This window comes from Patagioenas fasciata, chromosome 7 (genome assembly GCF_037038585.1).
Source record: "Patagioenas fasciata isolate bPatFas1 chromosome 7, bPatFas1.hap1, whole genome shotgun sequence".
In the NCBI taxonomy this organism is placed as follows: Eukaryota; Metazoa; Chordata; class Aves; order Columbiformes; family Columbidae; genus Patagioenas; species Patagioenas fasciata.
Genome location: NC_092526.1, coordinates 10,591,255 through 10,610,563, shown reverse-complemented (window position 1 = coordinate 10,610,563; position 19,309 = coordinate 10,591,255). Strand labels below are relative to the sequence as shown.

The 19,309-nt window shown below is 43.0% G+C and overlaps 1 protein-coding gene across 1 annotated transcript in view; it reads right to left on the bottom strand.

Moving 5' to 3' along the window:
* Nucleotides 1-17,456, bottom strand: part of OSBPL11 (oxysterol binding protein like 11) — a 37,856-nt gene extending 20,400 nt beyond the window's left edge. Inside the window, exons 1-3 of the mRNA XM_065840625.2 lie at nt 17,115-17,456; nt 1,861-1,929; nt 625-800 (exon numbers count right to left, since the gene is read on the bottom strand). Coding sequence (XP_065696697.1) covers nt 625-800; nt 1,861-1,929; nt 17,115-17,263 — 394 coding nt within the window. The 5' untranslated portion in view covers nt 17,264-17,456. The remainder of the gene's footprint in view (nt 1-624; nt 801-1,860; nt 1,930-17,114) is intronic.
* Nucleotides 17,457-19,309: the final 1,853 nt, after the last annotated feature.

Here is a 19,309-nt window from a genome sequence, read left to right as displayed (position 1 = left end):
CAAGTTCAATATAAAAGGCATGTATTCTTTATTTAATTTTGTAACACAGAAATAACTTCTACAGACAGCAATTCCCCTCACACATATTTTAATTCAACAACATGACACATTCTCCTGGAATAAGAGTGAGGTACCCTGAATTAGAAAATGACAGCAAGGCTTCAATGGAAGAAATACTAGAAGATCTTAGCTCAGATTCACATAGCCTACAAAATCAGCTAATGGGCTTTTATAACCATCACAAGAAGGTTAATAAACTGAACATTAGGAATAACATAGTTCTCTGCAAGCATTAACACAGCACTGTTACCTACAATGATTTAGAAAAGTTTGAATCAGTACAATTTAGGGACACTGTGCATGAACATTAAACCCCATCTTAGACATCTGAAGTTCATGGTCTTCTGAAAGTCAAACCCAAAGAGTATGGAACCACATATAAAGGAGGACGGTTCCTAACTGAAGAGCAGGACAGAGCAATGTTTCACATATAACTCTCATTGCAGCAGTTTGCCAAACAAGTTCTGCTTTGGACCCACTGCCAAGACCAGCAGAGCAGCCATAGGTGAGAGCCAGGAGTGTCCTCTAGTGGAAGACACCCCTGTCCAAGAACCCAGGTCCTACCTCTCAGTTTATACTGCTCCCCGCTGGCAGCGTTGACCGTAAAGGTGTGAGAATCTTCATCGCTGGGCGAAATCACAGCTCCCGCCAGCTGCAGGGTACCTCTGGGCTTCAGATGTCTAGACTGCTCATTCACAAAGTATTCCAGCAGGCCAGCATCATTGTTTAAAACAAAAAATCTGCAATGATAACAAAGCAAATACAATAAATAAAACCAGTTCATTCTTTTCCTTTATTTGGGGATGGAGAGGTGGTACTGGGAAAAGGGAAAACTTCGGTTACAAGCTGGCACAGATGGGGTTGGGACTTAAAGACGTGAGGTGATAAAAATCCCAAACATATTAATTATATCTCCAAAAAGACTGCATAAAAATTCAGTTCTTACCAATTTTTTCTCAGAGATCATGGATTGCATAACAGAAAAGCTGCACCCACAGAAGAGTGCTATTGCAAGATTTTGGGAATCAAAAGAATATCCTGAATGTCTAAGGCTTAATACATCCTTAAACTCCATAAATTAAGGATAAAACAGCCCCTCATACAAAATAGTTGAGATACAAAACTGTGAAACTTAAGCAATTTCAGATTAAAATAATAATAATGAAATGGACATTATGTTTCAGCTATTCAAATGAGTATTGAAACAAGTCACTGTATGCTGGTGGTAGCATGGTAGGAATGTGGGCAGCGTGGTGCGCTAAGGACTCGTTTCACCGACAGTCATTTGGTTGCTCTGTGTTGCCCTAGGAACAGCATCGAGCAGGAAACCCACATTTCTTTGGCCAAAGAAATGTGACTTATTCCAGGAGAGGCACATCCTGGAGAACTAAAGGGAAAAACTTGCTTGAGTTTGAATTTTCAGTAAAGACAATTTTTTATATTTTTTTTTAAACAATGGTGTGATTTTGTATAAAGCTGAAAACTCAATAGAAAAGGAAAAAGGAAAAACAATGCTGGTTTGTTTTTTTGTTAGTTTTACACAAACAAGCACAGTTATAAGCCACCAAATGTGTTAACTGCTTCACACTTCCTATGCACTTTTTTCTTATTCATGCCTTAATACAAATATTATCCACCGACACATTAGCTTAATCTATACTGAGAAAAGCATAAGGCTCTTCCATAAAGTTTGCCTAATAGAAAAATGGAAAATCCAAGTATTATTAATAAAATCTGAAACATGTTCATCTAGATGCTTCAAAAGACCAACATCACTAAAAATCACCATAAAAGACTTACCGATATTGCCAACCAGTGACAAGATTGGTGTATTTCATTAAGTAGCCACAAATATTTTCCATGTGATCACTATTAAGAAAAAGATAAAAGCAATCAGACAATACCAGTTAAATTTTAGATCTTCCTTCCCAGCTTTCGATCATCATTATCTACTTTCAGAAAATGAATTTTCACCTTCATTTTCAGACTGGTACTACTATTTTAATCAAACTACCAACAGTTAACAGATTCTTTTTTCAGCCTCATTTCTAAAATTATTTCATAAGACAGTTTAACGAGACTTACTGAACCTCAACTAATTTTGAGTCATAATTAGTTTCACCAATACTTGGGTTTTATTCAGCAGGCTCTCCTGGACATATCTGCACTAGTTTTGGGTAATTAAAGACTTAGTGTACACGCTGCTCCTGCTTTCTGCTTCCTCCAAGTTTTGTATTTTTAGACTCATGAACAAAATTAACTTTCACAAACTTATTAACAGAATCTTGATGATGATGACTAACTAAAAGCAGTCCCTAGGGACTCCTACACCAGTGTGGTTTTATTTATCCTTAATGCCCCAAATCCTTCCTGACCACATGAACAATCACGCTCTTGAATAGATGTTCTACAGGACACAACATGCAGGTACAGGTCACATCAAGATATTCCAAAATGTAAAACAGAAGCCAAAACATCTCCTCCTCTGGCCTGGCAGGAAAATCAGGTAGTTTCTCTTTCAAAGCCTCAACTTGCAACATCCAATGAAAGTGAGAACCCATCAAGAGTGTTGGGCACGGAGGCTTCATCTCACTATAGGCAAAATACATGACCAATCGTCCTAAATAAGGCCTGCAGGTCTTATGGCTATGAACTAATCATCTTAAAACCACAGCTTAAAGGCCTGCTTTATATTGTACATTCCCATAACTTTAGAATTGTCACCTCAATGCCCTCGCCTCTTACAGTAGGGCATAATCCTACACTGAAGAACACGCTCTTGATAAACAATTCAGGTCCAGCATGAGAAAAAAAGTTCCCATTATTCCAATCAAGAATTGAAACAATGACCCAGATATCAGGCACTATTTGCTTTTTAAAAGAAAGTTGTATTTGAATCATTTTACTTAGATTTTTAATTAAAAGTTCTGTAACTCATAGTATGCTGAAGATTAAATTAAAATCATTTCCAGTCCACTGGAGAAGCATCTCTTTCAGTTGTTAAGAGGCCAAAGTAGCCCCATATCAGCAAAAAGGAAAAAGGTGGTGAAAAACATAGAACTACTAGAGCCAAAGGATCATCCCCATTTGTGGAGACTAAGCTGGACTAAGTATTGGGGTAAAATTCAAACCAGTTGAAGCTTCTGCCTACACCTCATTTACAGACAGTGTCAGTATCACCAGATTAATTAGATACCTGACAATTTGATAAATATAACATGTTACTCTAAGGTTCATCCTCAAGTAAGCTATTTAGGATGCCACTAATGAAGATAACCTCAGAGTACATCACTGCCATTCAGTAATACTAGTCAAATAAGAGATGTGAGAAAGTAACTTTTCAAAGAAAAAAAACAACCAACCAAAACAAAATACAAGTTGCTGATTTTTAATTTTACATTTAAAAGCAAAAATATGTGTTCTAGCTACTACTCTGGCAATTAGTATTGCAGTAATATCCTGCAATGGAGAGCAGCCAACTGGTCTATCCAGGAATTTAATTTCTAACAGCTCATTAAGTGCTACTACAGATAAAAATAAAAGCAAGGAGAGCAGAGGGTATTCAGGCTATTGTATATTTTAAGTGTACAAAAACGCTAAAGGAGACATAATCAAACTCATCCTGTGCAGACACCTCTCTTTTGTTATTACTGGCATACAAGGGAAGTACAGTTTAGACTTGCTTGCTGTCTTAATTTAGCTGAAAATTATGAGACTGCATACTCATAAAAATGTATGCGCTTGGTTTTTAATCGTTTGAAAATTGACCCTAGTCACAACTAATTGCTTTTGAGTTTCAGTGAATGTAAGCTCCATCCTAGCTTTTCAGTTAGACATCATCCAGAGCCCTGTGCACCCAGCCACTAACTCCCTCCTTAAATCGAGGTGTGTTTACCTGTTACACCGGACTGCAATGAACACAGTAGTAATACATGTATGACCTTGGAAAGTCCATTCATTAAACATTCTTCAATTAAAGTTATTCAACATGTTTAGAATCATAGAACAGTTTGGGCTGGAAGGGACCTTCAAAGGTCATCTACTCCTACCCCCCTGCAATGAGCAGGGACATCACTTATTTGATTGTGACTGATGAGACAACTGATCTTGTCACTCTTAAGAAGAAAAAAAAAAAAAAGCCAGCCATGGAAGGGAACACAGCCCTCTTGGTGACGTACTTCCACAGCAAATGAGCACTTAACTGCATTTCTCCTTCACCTCCACTCCTTCATCTTCACTTTGACTAGACCCAAACTTCTCCAAATGCCTCTTCTTCAATAAGTCCTATGCCTAGCCTTGGTAGTCCCAAAAGGTGACGGTTTAATGGAAAAAACTTTGAAAACAGCCTCTCAGAGAAGTCTAAGAAAGTGACCAAGGCCAAGCAAGCCAGTCACCTCCAGCCCTGTGGACACTGCTGGTCTGGCAGGCGAATGTTGCAGCAAATGAGCACAAGGGTACAATGCTAAGTACACTGACCAGCTGCTTCAGGATCAGTAACTTTGCACATAGGTGTCCCCAAATCCAGCATCTCCCACAGAAGAGCCGCATCTCAGTGTCGCAGGTAAAGCTCGGGAGTACATTTAGCAGGTATCTCCCGTTCACAAGCAAGACCGCTTTATCTACCACACAAAGATGATGGAAATGTACTAAGCCCTGATTGCCAGAGCTAAGTGAGAAGAGCCCAACACGCAGCAGCAATGGGTGATGCAAGTCCCAAGGTCCAGGTCACTCAGCTGAGGGGGGTTCCTGCACAGACCAACCTCTGCAGCAGGCGAGGAACATATAACAATATGTTGGACATTAGGAAAAGACTGGACATAACAGGTTGGACATTATGGAAAGGTTCTTCACCCAGGGAGTGGTGGAGCACTGGAACAGTCCCAAGCCTGACAGCATTCAAGAAGAGACCGGACAACGCCCTCAGACACATGGTGTCAACTGTGGGGTTGTCACATGCAGGGACAGGAGTTGGACTCAACGATCCTTGTGGGTCCCTTCCAACTCAGGACATTCTATGACCTTTCTATAACACACCGACTGCCAGCGATGAGCCCAAGCCATGGTTTACCTTTGGGGAGATGAGAGAATGCGAGAGGAGTCAAAACCCAAAGAGATGGGAGCACGAACAGACCTTGCAAGCAGTAATCACACTCTCGCAGCACAAATTCCAACACCGTGTGGGCCAGGGCATTTTCAACACTGGAACTAAGGCTTATTTTAAAATAATTGACAATTTTACACACTAAAAAGAGATTTTAATCCAGTCTGCAGATTCCAGTTCACAAAAGGTAGATCCTATAACTGTACAAACCCATTACAGAACTACAGTTAACATAATCTTCTGGGTACTTTCCTATGAAAGTACTTTCCTGTGAAAGTCTTTCTCAGTATTATTTATGAACAACAAGGCTGTGAAACTATAACTAGAGCATTTTTTCAATGATTTTCAGGTTAGTGCTTCCACAGCAAGAGTTAAAAAAATAATTGTTGCTAAATCAGTGCTGTAAGGCAGTTAAGAGTGCACAAAAAAAGAACGCACAAAACTCCAGTAATATTTCACTAGTATGGAATTAACAGCAAAGCTCTTCAGAGCACTACAGAAAGCTTTTAAGAGGGTAGATTTTGAGAACAAGAGGTTCAGGACCTGGCTCTGCTCACAGAAAACTGCAGTAAGTAAATATGAGTAAGATCTTCCAACATTGCTTCTAATAAAACAGGTTTTACTGTCATTTCAAAGCCACTTCTGTACTTAAGAAGCCCCCGCAACTCTCCACATTGGGGTTTTTGACTTCCAGAAAACAGATGTCACAAGTGAGTTTGACTTAAACCACTGAATAACTTATCTCAACGTTGACAGCACAGCTTGGCTGCACAGGGATCCTTCCCAACTTCAGAAAAACCTTTGCATTCACACCTACGTGCATGTACATGTACCTACGGGTACGGGTACATTTTCATAGCCAAGATGCTGCTGTTGTTGCCATTCAAAATGCTCACAGCAGTCTCAGATTGTCAAAGGAACAGCAACAGCTCAGCAACGACGAGTCAACAACCCCTGAAGTCCATATTTATGCAGAAATTCACATGTCCTTCTTTCAAAGAAGGACAGAAAAAAAAAAAGTTTAAGTGTTGCAACAGATTCATCACATCCTTAAAGATGTAAAAATATTTTAACTTTAAGTGAGGATACTGGGTAAGTCTCAATCCAGGAAAAAATGTGTGCACAAACTCACAGCTCAGCATCTGAACTCCAGCCCAGCCCATTTACCAGCCCCCAAAATCTGGGTCGTTTTGGTTTGGGTTTTTTTTTTTGGGGGTGCTTCTGGGTTGGTTTTTTTTTGTTGTGGTGTTTTGTTTGGTTGTTTTTTTGGTTTTGCTTTATTTTCCTTTTTCAAAGGCTGAACACCACTGAATTGGCTGCACATTTATCACACTTTCTTAGTTTGTAAATGTTATGAGATGGACTGTAAGCAAACGCCTGAAGTCGATAAATTACAAACCAGTTCACATTCTTTTCAGAAAACTACCCCTCCCTGTCTTCAAAAACATCTACCACAAGCCAGATTTATACATATCCAAGTGCTACTAAAATACAACAGGTATAAAGCTTTTACAAAGGATTATTGTTAGTTTACTCATCCTTCTTTAGTCTTATTTGTTCTTTTCTATTACACCTCTTACACTGCATCAGCTGTCAGTGCCTTGTGGGCTGGTCTCCTGTCCTGGGGGAGGAACATGAGAGGGATATTTGGGCCAAACTCCCCCTGTATCCTGTTGACATGCAGCACCCAAGCCTTGGACGCAGATGCAGAGGACCAGCAGTCCCAGAATGACGTCTCTCAGGAGCTCCAGCCAAGACACGCAGGCTCACACCTGCCGAGCACCAGGCCAATACTTTTTCCAAGAACAAAGCCCGATGCAGAAGTCCTTCCCACACCCCTCATGGTGCAGCTCTCCCCAAAAGCCCCACATAAAGAAATCACCAGCAACAGTGGCACAAAATGACACCCATCTGGAAAGCGATCGTCTTCAGATTACAAGCTAGTAGAGCATAAAGAAAAGAAGAAATCAGGATTGTAACAGAAAAAGCCAGTGAGTGGTTCTGACTACACAGTTTGAAAAAAGAAGTAACCATTTTCACTGAACTTGGTCACCTCTATCTGCCCATAGGCTTGCCATCTGTAATAGCTTGTTTTTTCCCTTGCTGCCCACTTCAAAGTGTACTGATTCCTCTTTTTGTTACATGGAGGGAAAGGGCAGAGGAGAAGAGAAAGAAAAAACCTATGTCAGCAACAGCAACTTTGGGCACATCTGCAACTGTAGAGATCACTTGCTCCCAGAAAACCACCACGACACACTCCAGTCCCACGGCTTGTTGGTGTGTGGGTTCTCCAGTACACCCAGTAAGGTAAGGAGGAAAGCCCCTGTGTTGTTTACAGAGTATCTACATCAATAAATCAGTTCTGCTTTAACTACCCTTGCTGTGCAATTCACAAGCAGTGCCTTTCCAGTCAACTGTAAAGCAGCAGCAGCAAAGCCTCTGCTCTTCAGCTCTTGTGTTTGACTATTCAATTATAAGTTTAGAAACCAACAAGGAAAACAGGTCCAACAACATGACAAGAACATTGACAGTAGGCTCTGGGGATGCTTCAGAACACCTACAACTTGGCCACAAGCATGCAAGCAACACACACATCCTCATGAGAGACAAAAACTCACCTTACCACATACTCCTGTAAACCTGTAAGAGCACAGACAAGCACTGGCAGAGATGCAAAGGCTTCTGACGAAGGAAGGGTGCAGCAGAGCCAAAATAGGCTGTCACCCACCTGTGAGCACAGAACAACGCAGCCCTGGCTCCCCATGTGGGGTGAGGGGCGCTCTCACCCCCAAACTCCCCCAGCTACCAACAGAGTGCTTGTGTTTGCACCCGAAGTTTCCATCAACACAAGTTCTCAAGGGGAATGATAAATCAAGCTTACAAGTTTCTTTTAAAATCATTTTAATTAAACCTGCACTTGATTCTCCTCTTTTGTGCATTAATGCCACAGGTCACTTACACGTGAGTGAAACTGTATTGTAACGTTTTTGCAGGGTAGCAACAGAAAACAGGGAAATACACAATGTTTAATCAATAAGTAGCAAAACACTGCTCTCATTGGACCAGTGTAAAGCTTACTATTTAACTACTTTATCATTTAGAGCTCTCTAACTCTCAAAATACATCTGCCTGGAAAAAAACTGCAGCAAGTTTCAACTAAGCAATTTCTCTTGCACATACGTGAACACCTCAAGTCAGCAAGAACTCCACTCACATCCAATTTATTTGTGGATTTGCGTCAGTGTAACGCAACTGAAGCTGGACCCAAGAGTCAGTAGCAAGCCTTGCAGATTTTTCCGCAATGCTAACTACTACTCAAGCTACCCCTGGAAAAGTATAATAACTGCAGATTTAGACAACAACATTTTAGAGCTGGAACATATATAAAAAGGTACCTCAAAAGATCCAAACTCTCCACTACAAACCTCTGGAGCATGATTGCTGCCTGCAGCTTTGCCACCATTTATGTTACCAGTTTACAGCAGCACCCCGTAACACCTCATTTCACATGTTATTGTTGCTTAAACCCCAAACTCTCCCTGGCAGTACTTTCAGATAAGGTCAAGCAGTCAAATGAACACGAGTCTGCTCCACAAACAGTACTGGCATAACACAGGTGAGATGAACACACTGATGTATGAGCATCTTTGCAATTTTGGATGACCTGTGACCTACCCCACCCCGGAAAGGAGCAGCTCCCTGTCAGCACTACTCACAGACAGCAGCCGAGCAAACCTTCACATCACTTAGTTACTCCAAGCACAGCACAGCATGGTTTAGCTTACTACATATTCCATCCCAAGGTATTTTGGTCTGCTTCTAATCTAGCAGCTCTTATCCTATCAGAAATATAAAGATATACCCTCCCAGTTCTAAGACTTGTTTGTGATTATGACTTTAAAAAGACTATATTGACAATTACATGTTGCCATCCTGGACTTTGCAGTAATAAAACACTGGCTATTAAATGGAAGGTAAATACACTGATCAGCCACTCCAGATAAGCCTCTTGCCTTTTTGAGATTATTTTTGAACCATTTGAGACATTTAATATAAACAGAGGATAGCAATTACCACTATCTTCCAAGCAAGAACACAGTTGACTACACTATCTAAACATTCAGAAAAACCACAAGCCTGGAGTGCAACAACACATGCAAAAACCTGTGTGGACCACCAGGCTGCAGAAGCAGCAGCCAACGGTTTGAAATCCAACTGGCAGAGTCACAAGTGGTGCAATGCAGGGGTCAATACTGTGAAATACCTCTAAGCCGGCTGCTGGACCAGCACACACTCCCTGCAACCTCCTAGGTGAGACCAAATCTCAGGGAGCAGGTGGGACATGGGAGGGTGGGTTGGACTTTTGGGGGACCCTGACTGTCCAGAGGAATAGGCTGACCAACACCACCAGAACTTGGAGAAAAGCAACGCAAAGCCTTGCGCCTGGGATGGACTAGCCTATGGGCCAGTACAAGCTGCGTATGTCATGCCAGAGAAGAAAAGGTTGATGGACCTGGGTCTGTTCAGTCTCCTTCAGGGGAAGGGAAGGTTCCATGAGGATCTCACCGCTGTCTCCTCTACCTATGGAGAAGATGGAGTCAGACTCTTCTCAGAGATACAGAGCAGAAGGGTAAGAGGTGACCATCTCACCTTGTGGCAAGAAAAAATTAGTGTTGGACACAAGGAAAAATTCTTCACAGTGAGAGGGGATAAGTACTGCACAAGGAACCCAGAAAGGCTGGGGGAGGTCTCTGTTCTTGGAAGCACCCAAAACTCAACCAGAGAAGGCCTCAAATGACCTGTTCTAATTTCAAAGCTGGCCCTGCTTTGAGCAGAAGGCTGGAGTAGAGATTTCCCAGAGGTCACTCCCAATCCAAATTATTCTTTGATATACATAAATTAAATGAAAATATTCCTACATTAAGGCATAAGTTACTCAGGTTTAAAAACTAATTAAGAAAGCACTTGTGTTAACCACCTATCGTTATGACAATACATAGAAAGAGCAGGACTACTTTATTGTTCAGCATTTTGGGTGGACAGCAATTCCCAGACAAGGAATGGTTAAAAATGTCTCCTTTTCATCATGCAATGAACATCAGGTACTATTAATTTGGCATTCACACTCTTTCAATAAAAAGTTCCCTTACTGTTCTCTTTTCTTGTGATCATCATCAAGATTAATGAAGGTGTCATGTACCAAACAACACAAGGACACAGACATTTATCATCCCATTTTACAGATAGGGAACTGAGGCACAATGAATTTTCAGCCTCAGTTGTGGCCCAATTTTTATCTTCTTCATACATTCCAGTCACAGCTTCTGCTTATTTCAGCTGCAGCTGTGACCCTGTAAAAGTTATACAAAATCAGAGCAAACTGTTCCAAACTAGGCCTCCGAGAAAAAAAAGAGGAACACGCAGTTAGTGATTACAGTAGAAACCAGTTTAAAGAATATGGCTGCTACCCGAGAGGAAGCCAGAGACAGAAATCAGTTCCTTATTATAGCATTCTGCAGCTCTGCCCTGCAGAACTCTGACTTCCTTTTTAATCGCCACTGCAACAAACTAAACCAACTTCCCAAATCAAACTGGGCTCTTCAGGAACCTGATCTGCCAAGCTCTAAGCACTAATCAAGATTTTAAAGATTTCCAGCCTCATCGAAAGCTCAGGAATTTACACCTGGAAGGAAAAAGAGCAAAAAATGCACACCCACAGCAAAAAGCCTTCCCTCAACATGGATATTCTTGCTCCAAAGCAGAGGCATTACTGGTTGTCAAATATATAATAGCTTAACACACATGAAGTAACAGCACTTCAGCCTGCACTCCCCTCCCATATCACAGAATCACAGTACATAAAGTCTGAAATGGTATCAGCTTTGCAAACACCCTGAAAAGAAAGTTCTCCAGCAGCATTACCAGCAGGCGGTGATCCCCCACAAGATGAATTCATCGGCACTGGCGGGTGATCAGAGTGCATGTCCAGGCAACATCCTTAAGTAAACACACGTCCTTGCACACGTTCTTTAATTTTCATGGTACCATGAGCACAGCACAAGAACCTATCTTGTACAACCTAGCAGCAGCAGCTGGCACCTTCTGCATTAAGCAATGTGATTAGGTCAGCCACATGCAGTTTGTTTTTCATCTTCCCTCTGGGGAGAGAAGGTGTGCGGCAGAGCAGGATGTTAATGTTGTAGTCAAGTTTAATTAACTTGCTGCTATGCAAGTACATTAGAAAAGGTGAAGTTGAAAAACACCCTTTGCACTTAGTGACAGGCAGACATTTGTAACGGTCATTAACTCCCACAGAAATCTATTCCATGGAAAGCACACATCATTTGATATTTAGAAACTATTCAAAAGTTTGTGCATCTTCAGTTTAGCTTAATTTGAACGCTAAATGAATATCCCAGTATTAACACAGGTATCCCGCAATGCCAGAACCAACCCCCACATTGTCACGCCTGCCCCAGCGAGTTTTCACAACCTGCCTGTTCAACATGAGGATGCTCTGAGAAGCAAGAGAGACACAGTGCTCTCAACAACCACTCGCTGAGGAGCCACAGGGCTGGAGAATGGAACCCAGACCTTGCTGACCTGGTTCAGAAGTGAGGTTCAGGTTCCTTACTAGATCATCAGCCATCATGAAGCTCCTGTTTAAATTAGCCAAGCCTATTTCCCCAACTCTATCTGCTTATTATCCCTTGTCTTAATTTACAATGCATTTGAGCTTCCTTCTGCTCCAGCTCCATTCTTCCAGGTCATAAATACCTGTGTGAACATGAATGGCTCACCTGCCTTGCGAAAAATGCTTGGGGCTTCAGCAAGTGTTTTAAAATCAGCTTGATAAACAGTGACCTCAACATTTTAATAACACAGAATGGATCCTGAGGTGGATATAACCAGCTGACCACTTAAAACACAGGCTTCTTGTCTATTTTAATGAGCAAATTCGGTAAAGTGCAGCATTTCTAACTTGGTGTTGTGAATACGGTATACTCCTTAAGGAAAGACTCCAATGAGAATAAAGAAATTCAGGTAGCAGGTTTTTCTGTCATTTCCCTCCAGCATGTGAAACAAATGTGACAGCCATCTTAATCTGATTTTTAGTAAAAAAAAAAAAATGTAAAACAACTTACTAAATCGCAAAAATAAATTCTGAGTTTCCCAGCAACCACCTCAGAAACTCTTTTCAGCACCCAGTTCATCGCATCTCAGAAAGCCAGCGAAAGTGAGCAGTGAGGGCTTTCTGAAGGCCACGCAGTGGTGAGGCATCTCCATGGGTCACCAGCAACAGAAGCACGGAAGATTGGGGTTCACTTTGATGCAAGCTCGACGTCAGAGCCATCAGCCAATCCAAAAGCAGCAAAGGTGGCAGAAACTCCATCCCCATTGGTGGCTGGCGCCTCGATGTCACAACGCCGGCAGGTTCCAATGACAGCAGGACACGGGGGACGTGGGGTGAGCTGCGACAGATGGGGAGCAGCCCTCGCCAGACCACCCAGGTAACACCCTGAAATTACAGCCTCCCTCTGCAGTTGTGCACAAGGAAGCAGTTTGCAGTCATTGATTACAGTAAATATACAACAATTCCACGTGGGATCCCTGAGAATTTCATGTTAAGCAGTGAAGGTAGGAAACAACAGAGATGGGTAATAAAAAGAAGTACCAGGAGTACCAGTATTAGAGAGAACTGCCCTAGAGTGACACTAATATTTAAATGAAGCTCTGGGAGGTTTCTTCTACTTATGAAGTGATACGGACTTTAACTTAAATTCTGGCCTGCTCTTGGGGGTGCAGAGTTAATTAGGTCAGCTAACACACTCTGTTCAGCCTAAGCAAGAATTAAATGCTTATATTAATACTCAGATGAGAAATGTTAAGTTCAGAAACAAGAATAGGAGAGGACCAGCAATGGAGAGGTTTGCAACACAAAGCGCTGTTGAACCCTGTGCTGCCTTTACCTCCTGCATCTGTTTCTATCAAGCTGGTTTCAGCTTTAAAGGCCAAACTGATGTAGTTCATCCTCCTGAGATCAAACATTCTTGGAATGTGACTAAAATGCACAAAAAGTACAAAAAAATCTATACATTTTTCTAGAAATTAAGACTGACATCAATGCCACCCTCAAAAAGGATTATTATCAACACCCACTGAACAAGATCGTACCAATTTCAAGACACCTCCTTTTATTATTATTAATTAGATCCTTTTTGCAAGATAGCATGAATTAAAGAAAGAAAAAAAATCCTAAACATATATGCCTAATCCATAGTAAGCAGATGCTAAAACCATTTCCAAAACAAGGAATGAAGGCAGTTATCTACAAAAACACCCACACAAGCAAAAAGGAAGTACATTTTGAAATATAACTTGTAAGCTTAAAAATAAGCAATCGTGGGAAATTCAGGAACATCTTATGTGTATTTCTACCAGTAAGGGAAGAAATGCTGGGAATCCTTTTAATAGCAGCTGATTTATGTATCTGAGAGCAGAACCACTAAGAAAAACGTAAGAGGACAGCAAATTAGCATGTCTCCAACTGGGTAAGACAATCTTGTTTCTCTAGTCAACCACAGTGCTTTGAACTTTCAATTTTGCAATAACTGGTTTTCATTTAGCTACAAGTCATTTCTCTCAAAATTATCCAAAAGCCAGGCTGAAGGGACTTGTTATACTTCTCTGGCACATATTCTGACCAACTCTCTATTTAGCTCATAGATACACATTCTGCTTTCCGGTTGCGAATTTTTTGTTATTTGAATGACTATGATTCACATGTTGAGAAGCACCTGCCAAGGCTGTCTCCTTTCACTGATTTGAAACTACTTATTTCAGTTATATCGAGGCAAAACAAAATTAAGATGGGCAAAAATCGAACTGCTGAATGCAAAAAATTCTTTATACAGGCAAAATTACACTTCCTTCCTAGTTTTGGTTACTGCTGAAAACAAAGAAGCTGTTTAGAAAATGTTATAATATTAAATTACTTTATCAAGTCATCTTTTAATAATTTGAAGTTATTCAGAAGTCTCACCTCATGGTAAATGTTTCTCTAAATGAAATGGGGGTAAAGAGTTTAGGGTGCAGCACAGCCTCTCGGGCTCTTTTTATTTACTGAACTGCACATTAATGTTCATGTTATTCCTCACCCTGGCCAAGAAAATGCAGCTGAGGTTTGGCTGCTCTCAGACACATTTTAATGCTGATCATATATGCATACATGAACAAGATCATTTTGTGTCAGATGTCTAGAAGAGCAGTTTCTCAAGAATTATTAAGTCCAAAAAGTATCTTCCTGTCCTCTGAAGAAACAGAGCCCCTACAAATAGTGAAGGAGGCACTGCTGTCCCAGCTGAGCTCGCTGTGCGTGGGCTACAGGCAAAGTCTGCAAAGAGGTTCAGCTCTATCTCTGCATCATCTGATGTGTCCAGCAGCCTCTGGTTGCCTCTTGTCCACCCTGATAAACATCTGGTCTATCACAGCTATTTAAAAATCTCCCTACTATTGCCCTACAAAAAAATATCTGGTTAGACTTTCTGCTTCATTTTTTATTTTCTAGACATGCACTTTACCACAAGTATGTGGGACTTTCTAACTCTTTGACAGATTCAGTTTTCATTATTACAGATTCCAGCCATGCTGGAGGTTTTTTATTTTTCCATAGTCATAATTCCCCATTTGGAGCATTAAAGTATCAAGTACCTGTTGTCCCATTTGTCTGACAACTATGCTACAGCTCTTCTGACAAATACAGAGTTATACATCTGCACCGGTGCAGCCTACACTGAGTGTGGACTTCAGGACCCTGACAAGCTGCATCACCCCACATTGCTCACACTCTGTGCTATAAAAGTTGAAAAAAAAAAAACATCAAAATTCCACAAAAGCTCCCAGCAAATTCGTTTCTAAACCCCATCTTTTACACATTGATTTATCGTTAGAGGGGTCTGTCCTTTGTCAAATAGATTTTAGAATTGAAGTAATCCATAAACTGAAAACTAAGTTACAGCATAACATCCAGGAGTACTTCCTAAGGAGGTGGGGTGAAAGGTCATATTTTGCAGGTAATTAGATATAGGGACAAATGTAGGCGTAAATAATTGTTTTCCAACAGAGTGGAGATTAACAGTGAGGTACTTCAAGTGTCCATAATAATATAATCAGTATATTAAACTTGTCCAAATGATCTAGGAAAAAAAATAATTTGCACTGGAGTATTAGAGCATATTAAACTAGATATTCTCAGCTGCAAGTAATAACGTGGACAGTTCCTCTTGCAGCCGTCAAGCCACCAAACTGGCACTAAGTGAGTCTGTTCAACTTTCGCTCTGTAAGTCACAGCATTGAAAGAAGAAACAAAACACTTGAATGGATAATTTTTAAAAGTGAATTCCATTGCATAGCACTGACCTGTGACCACCATCTCAAACATACTATAGCAAAGAGGTGCAGGCAAATCAGGTGTCTCATCCCTTTCACTATCTTCAATTCCACATAAAATAATTCCATTTTGATAGCATAAACTTACTCCTGTGTTTCACATGTGAAATACATGGACAGTAAGTGCTTGGTCACAGCAGTAGCAATTTTCATTAGAAAATTCATAGTTATATTGAACCCAGGGTTTAAAAAAAAAAAAAAGTTTAGGAGTGACTAGAAACAGCAGATAAGGCAACCAATAACTGAATCAGACAAGAAACCTCCCCTATGTAAAAGCTTGAAATATTTGCCCTGAAATCACCACTTCTCTTTCAAGCACTAGTCACCAGAAAAGCAAATTACTCATGACCCAGATTCTCAGCCATGACCAAGCTCCCTATTAAAACCACGGGGCACTTGGTGCTTGCACGGCCTGGGCGCAGGTTTCCCTAAGCCATCTGACAGGCCCCCATCCCGTGCAGCACACACAGATGTACCACACGCCGGTTCTGCTGTCTCCGCACGAAGGAAAACAGCAAGCCCGTCCATCTGGGCTGGCAGATGACGGCTTTGGAGAGTCTCCATTTGTAGGAGAAGTGTGCAAACTTCACATAACAGCAGTATTTCCAACAGCAACATGGCAGAACTCCAGTCAAGGATGAGAGACCTAAAAGCAGAGATTCTGAAGTCTCTCATGCGATGCCTGAGAGAGCTCGCTATCAGCGTGAGTGCAAACTCTTCCAACCACAAAGCACGTCAGAAAAAAGTACATGAAATCCCCCCAAATCCCTCAAACGCACAGGTAGGTCATTCAAAGGAAGGATTTTAGTTTGAATCCATCTCAAAATAATGCTGTGTGCTCAGCTTCTCCCACTTGCTCTGCTCTTTTCTGCTGTATTTGTTGTACTTGAGTAATCACCCCGATTTCTGCTAAGTACAGCCATCCCTAAAATAAGTCAGATAATACATGAACTCTGTGCATGTTTCACTATCAGCAACTAACAGCATCAATTGGAAAAAAAAAAAAAAAAACCTGCCATTAAGCTCTTCTAAGAAGACACACGGTGCTAAAATTTGGCAAAGTTTAGCTTTTTAGAAAGGCTGGAAAGCGACGAGCTCCCTCCGCTAACTTTACACGGGTCTCCACGTTCCGTGAGGCAAAAATACGACCCGAAAGGACGGAGAAAAGGCGCGATCCCCGGCAGCATCTGCCGGGCTTTGTGCTCGTACCCAAACACACCAAAACCAGAGCCAACTGACAGCCCCCCCGCCCGTGCCTTCCCGGGCCGGGGAAGGGGAGAGCGGGCGGCCGGGCTCAGCTGCCCGCCTGGCCCCCGGTACCGCGGCGTGTCCGCCTGCCGAAGGCGCCTAAACCCGGGGCGGTTGCTCCACCGACCCGCGCTCCGGGCAGCCGGGCCGGGCCGCCCCGGGCGGGTGTCCCGGGCGCTCCCATTCCTGCACCCCGCGCTCCGCAGCCCCGACAGCTCCCAGGCCCGCGGCCCCTCACCGCCCCCGCCGCGCCCACCTGTACTGCCAGCCCTTGGCGCCGCGGCCGCCGCTGCTCTTGCCGCCGCTCTGTCCCGCCGGCGGCGGCTGCTGCTGCTGCTGCTGCTGCTCCGGCTTGCCCTCGCCCTCCGGCCCCTTCATGGCCGCCGCGGGGTCCGCGCACTGCATGGCGCCGCGGCTCCCCGCCCCCTCAGGAGCGCCCCCGGCCCAGGGCGGGCCGCCTGCCTGGGGAGGGAGCCCGCCCCAGCGGCCCGCCGGCCACCGCTCAGGCCGCGCCGGGGCCCGGCCGCGTCCGCCCCATGCGGGCTGCGATGGTGGCGGCTGCCGGCACCCCCGCGCCCCGCTGGGCTCGGCTCCCCGCACAGGACGACGACGGCGGCGGCAGGCTGGGGAAACCCGCCCTCCCGCTCCCTCACCCCGCGGCCCGAGCCGGCCGCCTCTTCCGGGTCAGCGCCACCGCCGCCATATTTAGTGCGGGCAGCTGTGCCCACGCTAGGCCGCTCTCAGCTACTAGCGCAGTTAAAGCAACAGCAAACCTTTAAAATAGTTCTCCCCTCCAGAAAACAGAGAAACAAAGAGTATGGGGATCCCAGCGCTGTTGTGTGCAGATGGTTACGAGCAGAGATGTGAAAGCTCTTGGCTGGGATCTCACTGAATGTTGTCACAGAGGCACACAAACCAGGTCAATTAAAGTAGTTAATTCACCAAGCAAAGCCATGGCACACCCTGGGCATGAGAGAAAATACATATTTCCTCCTATTTTTCTGCTAGTTACTGCATAGGTGCAACAGCTAAGCAGGTTTTTTTCTGCCACAGAATGGCAGCAGAGCTAACTGGGAGAGATTGGTTCTGCTGCATGGAATCTTTTAAGCCGGGCATGGCTTTAGGACAAACAAAACTGAACTGACTGCAGCTGTGTTATGCCTTAAAACCAGGGGCAGAGGATCCTTGTTTTGTCCTTAATCAATCAGAACCTGAAGAAGAGGAGGGTGGAATTGGACATGCCTGTGGTTAGTGAGGTTGTGGTTCTGCTCCCCATCCTGTCCTCCCTGAACTTCCCCTCTCTCCAGCTCTTTTGTTACACACCTATAATATTGTGAGCAACCATAACACAAAAGATGCTAAAAATGCCTTATGTGAAAATCTACATAGAAGCAAAAATGTAAAGGAGAACATTTTTTCAGACAAATTGTTTATTTACCCAGAGCATCCCTCTGCTAGGTGCTTCATACCCCATGAAGGCTGCGCTGGCTTTCCCATCTCTTACAAGCTCCCACTTTCCCAGTGGCATACAAAACATCTTTGCATTTGGCCATCAAATAAGGATAGGATGTTATGAGCAACATGCCTTTAAAATATACTTCTAAGCTTTAATCTGTTTCTACATCAGCCCATATCCATCCCTCCTTGCCAAGCACGCACACATAATCTCAGCTAACAGATCCCAGGTGAGGACTGCCTGTTGCACCTACACCAACAATCTCTCTTACAGAGTCATAATATATTACCACTGCACAGGCATAAAATTCACACTTCTGGGTTTTTAGAAGCACGCTTGTCACGGCAAGAAAATTAAAAAGAAAAAAAAAAGGGGGGGGGGGTGGAGATTCAGTTGCATTTTTCTCCTGTGCAACCACAAGAGAAGAGATTGGTAGAGTCAAGGTTGTCCATTGAAGAAAATTTTGGCCAGAACGGCACTACTCGTGTCCTGAAAACTTGTTAGTTCCTCCTCTGCCGATCACTTGACTTTGTAATTGAAGATATAATATAATTGCAGTGTACTGTAATGCATGCCCCTCAGCATCTGCTCCCTGAGAAACTCAGATTTGCTGCCCCCATGCATTTGATTTTTTTTTTTTCTCTAAAAGAGGTGTTGCACTCGCAGTACCAGAGGGCGTCGTAAGGTGGCAATGACAAAATACCCAACAGCACAGAAAGGTTAGCAGAGCATAACCACATTTGCTAGCACTAGCAGTTCAGGCTGCCTTTTGTCTTTAGTTTACAATTTCTACTAACTTGTGTTCGGATTGACTGCTCTCAGTCTCCTTCCCCAGTTATAATTTAGTGACTCAAAATTACCAAAATGCCACTCTGGCCCCTGCAAGCACGGCCAAGGACGAGCGCTGAGGTCCCACAGCAGTGCCCTGCCTGCACCTGGCATCTTGCTGTGATTTCTAGGTCTGGAGTAGGAACCCAGGAAGAGCTGGAGGAGGG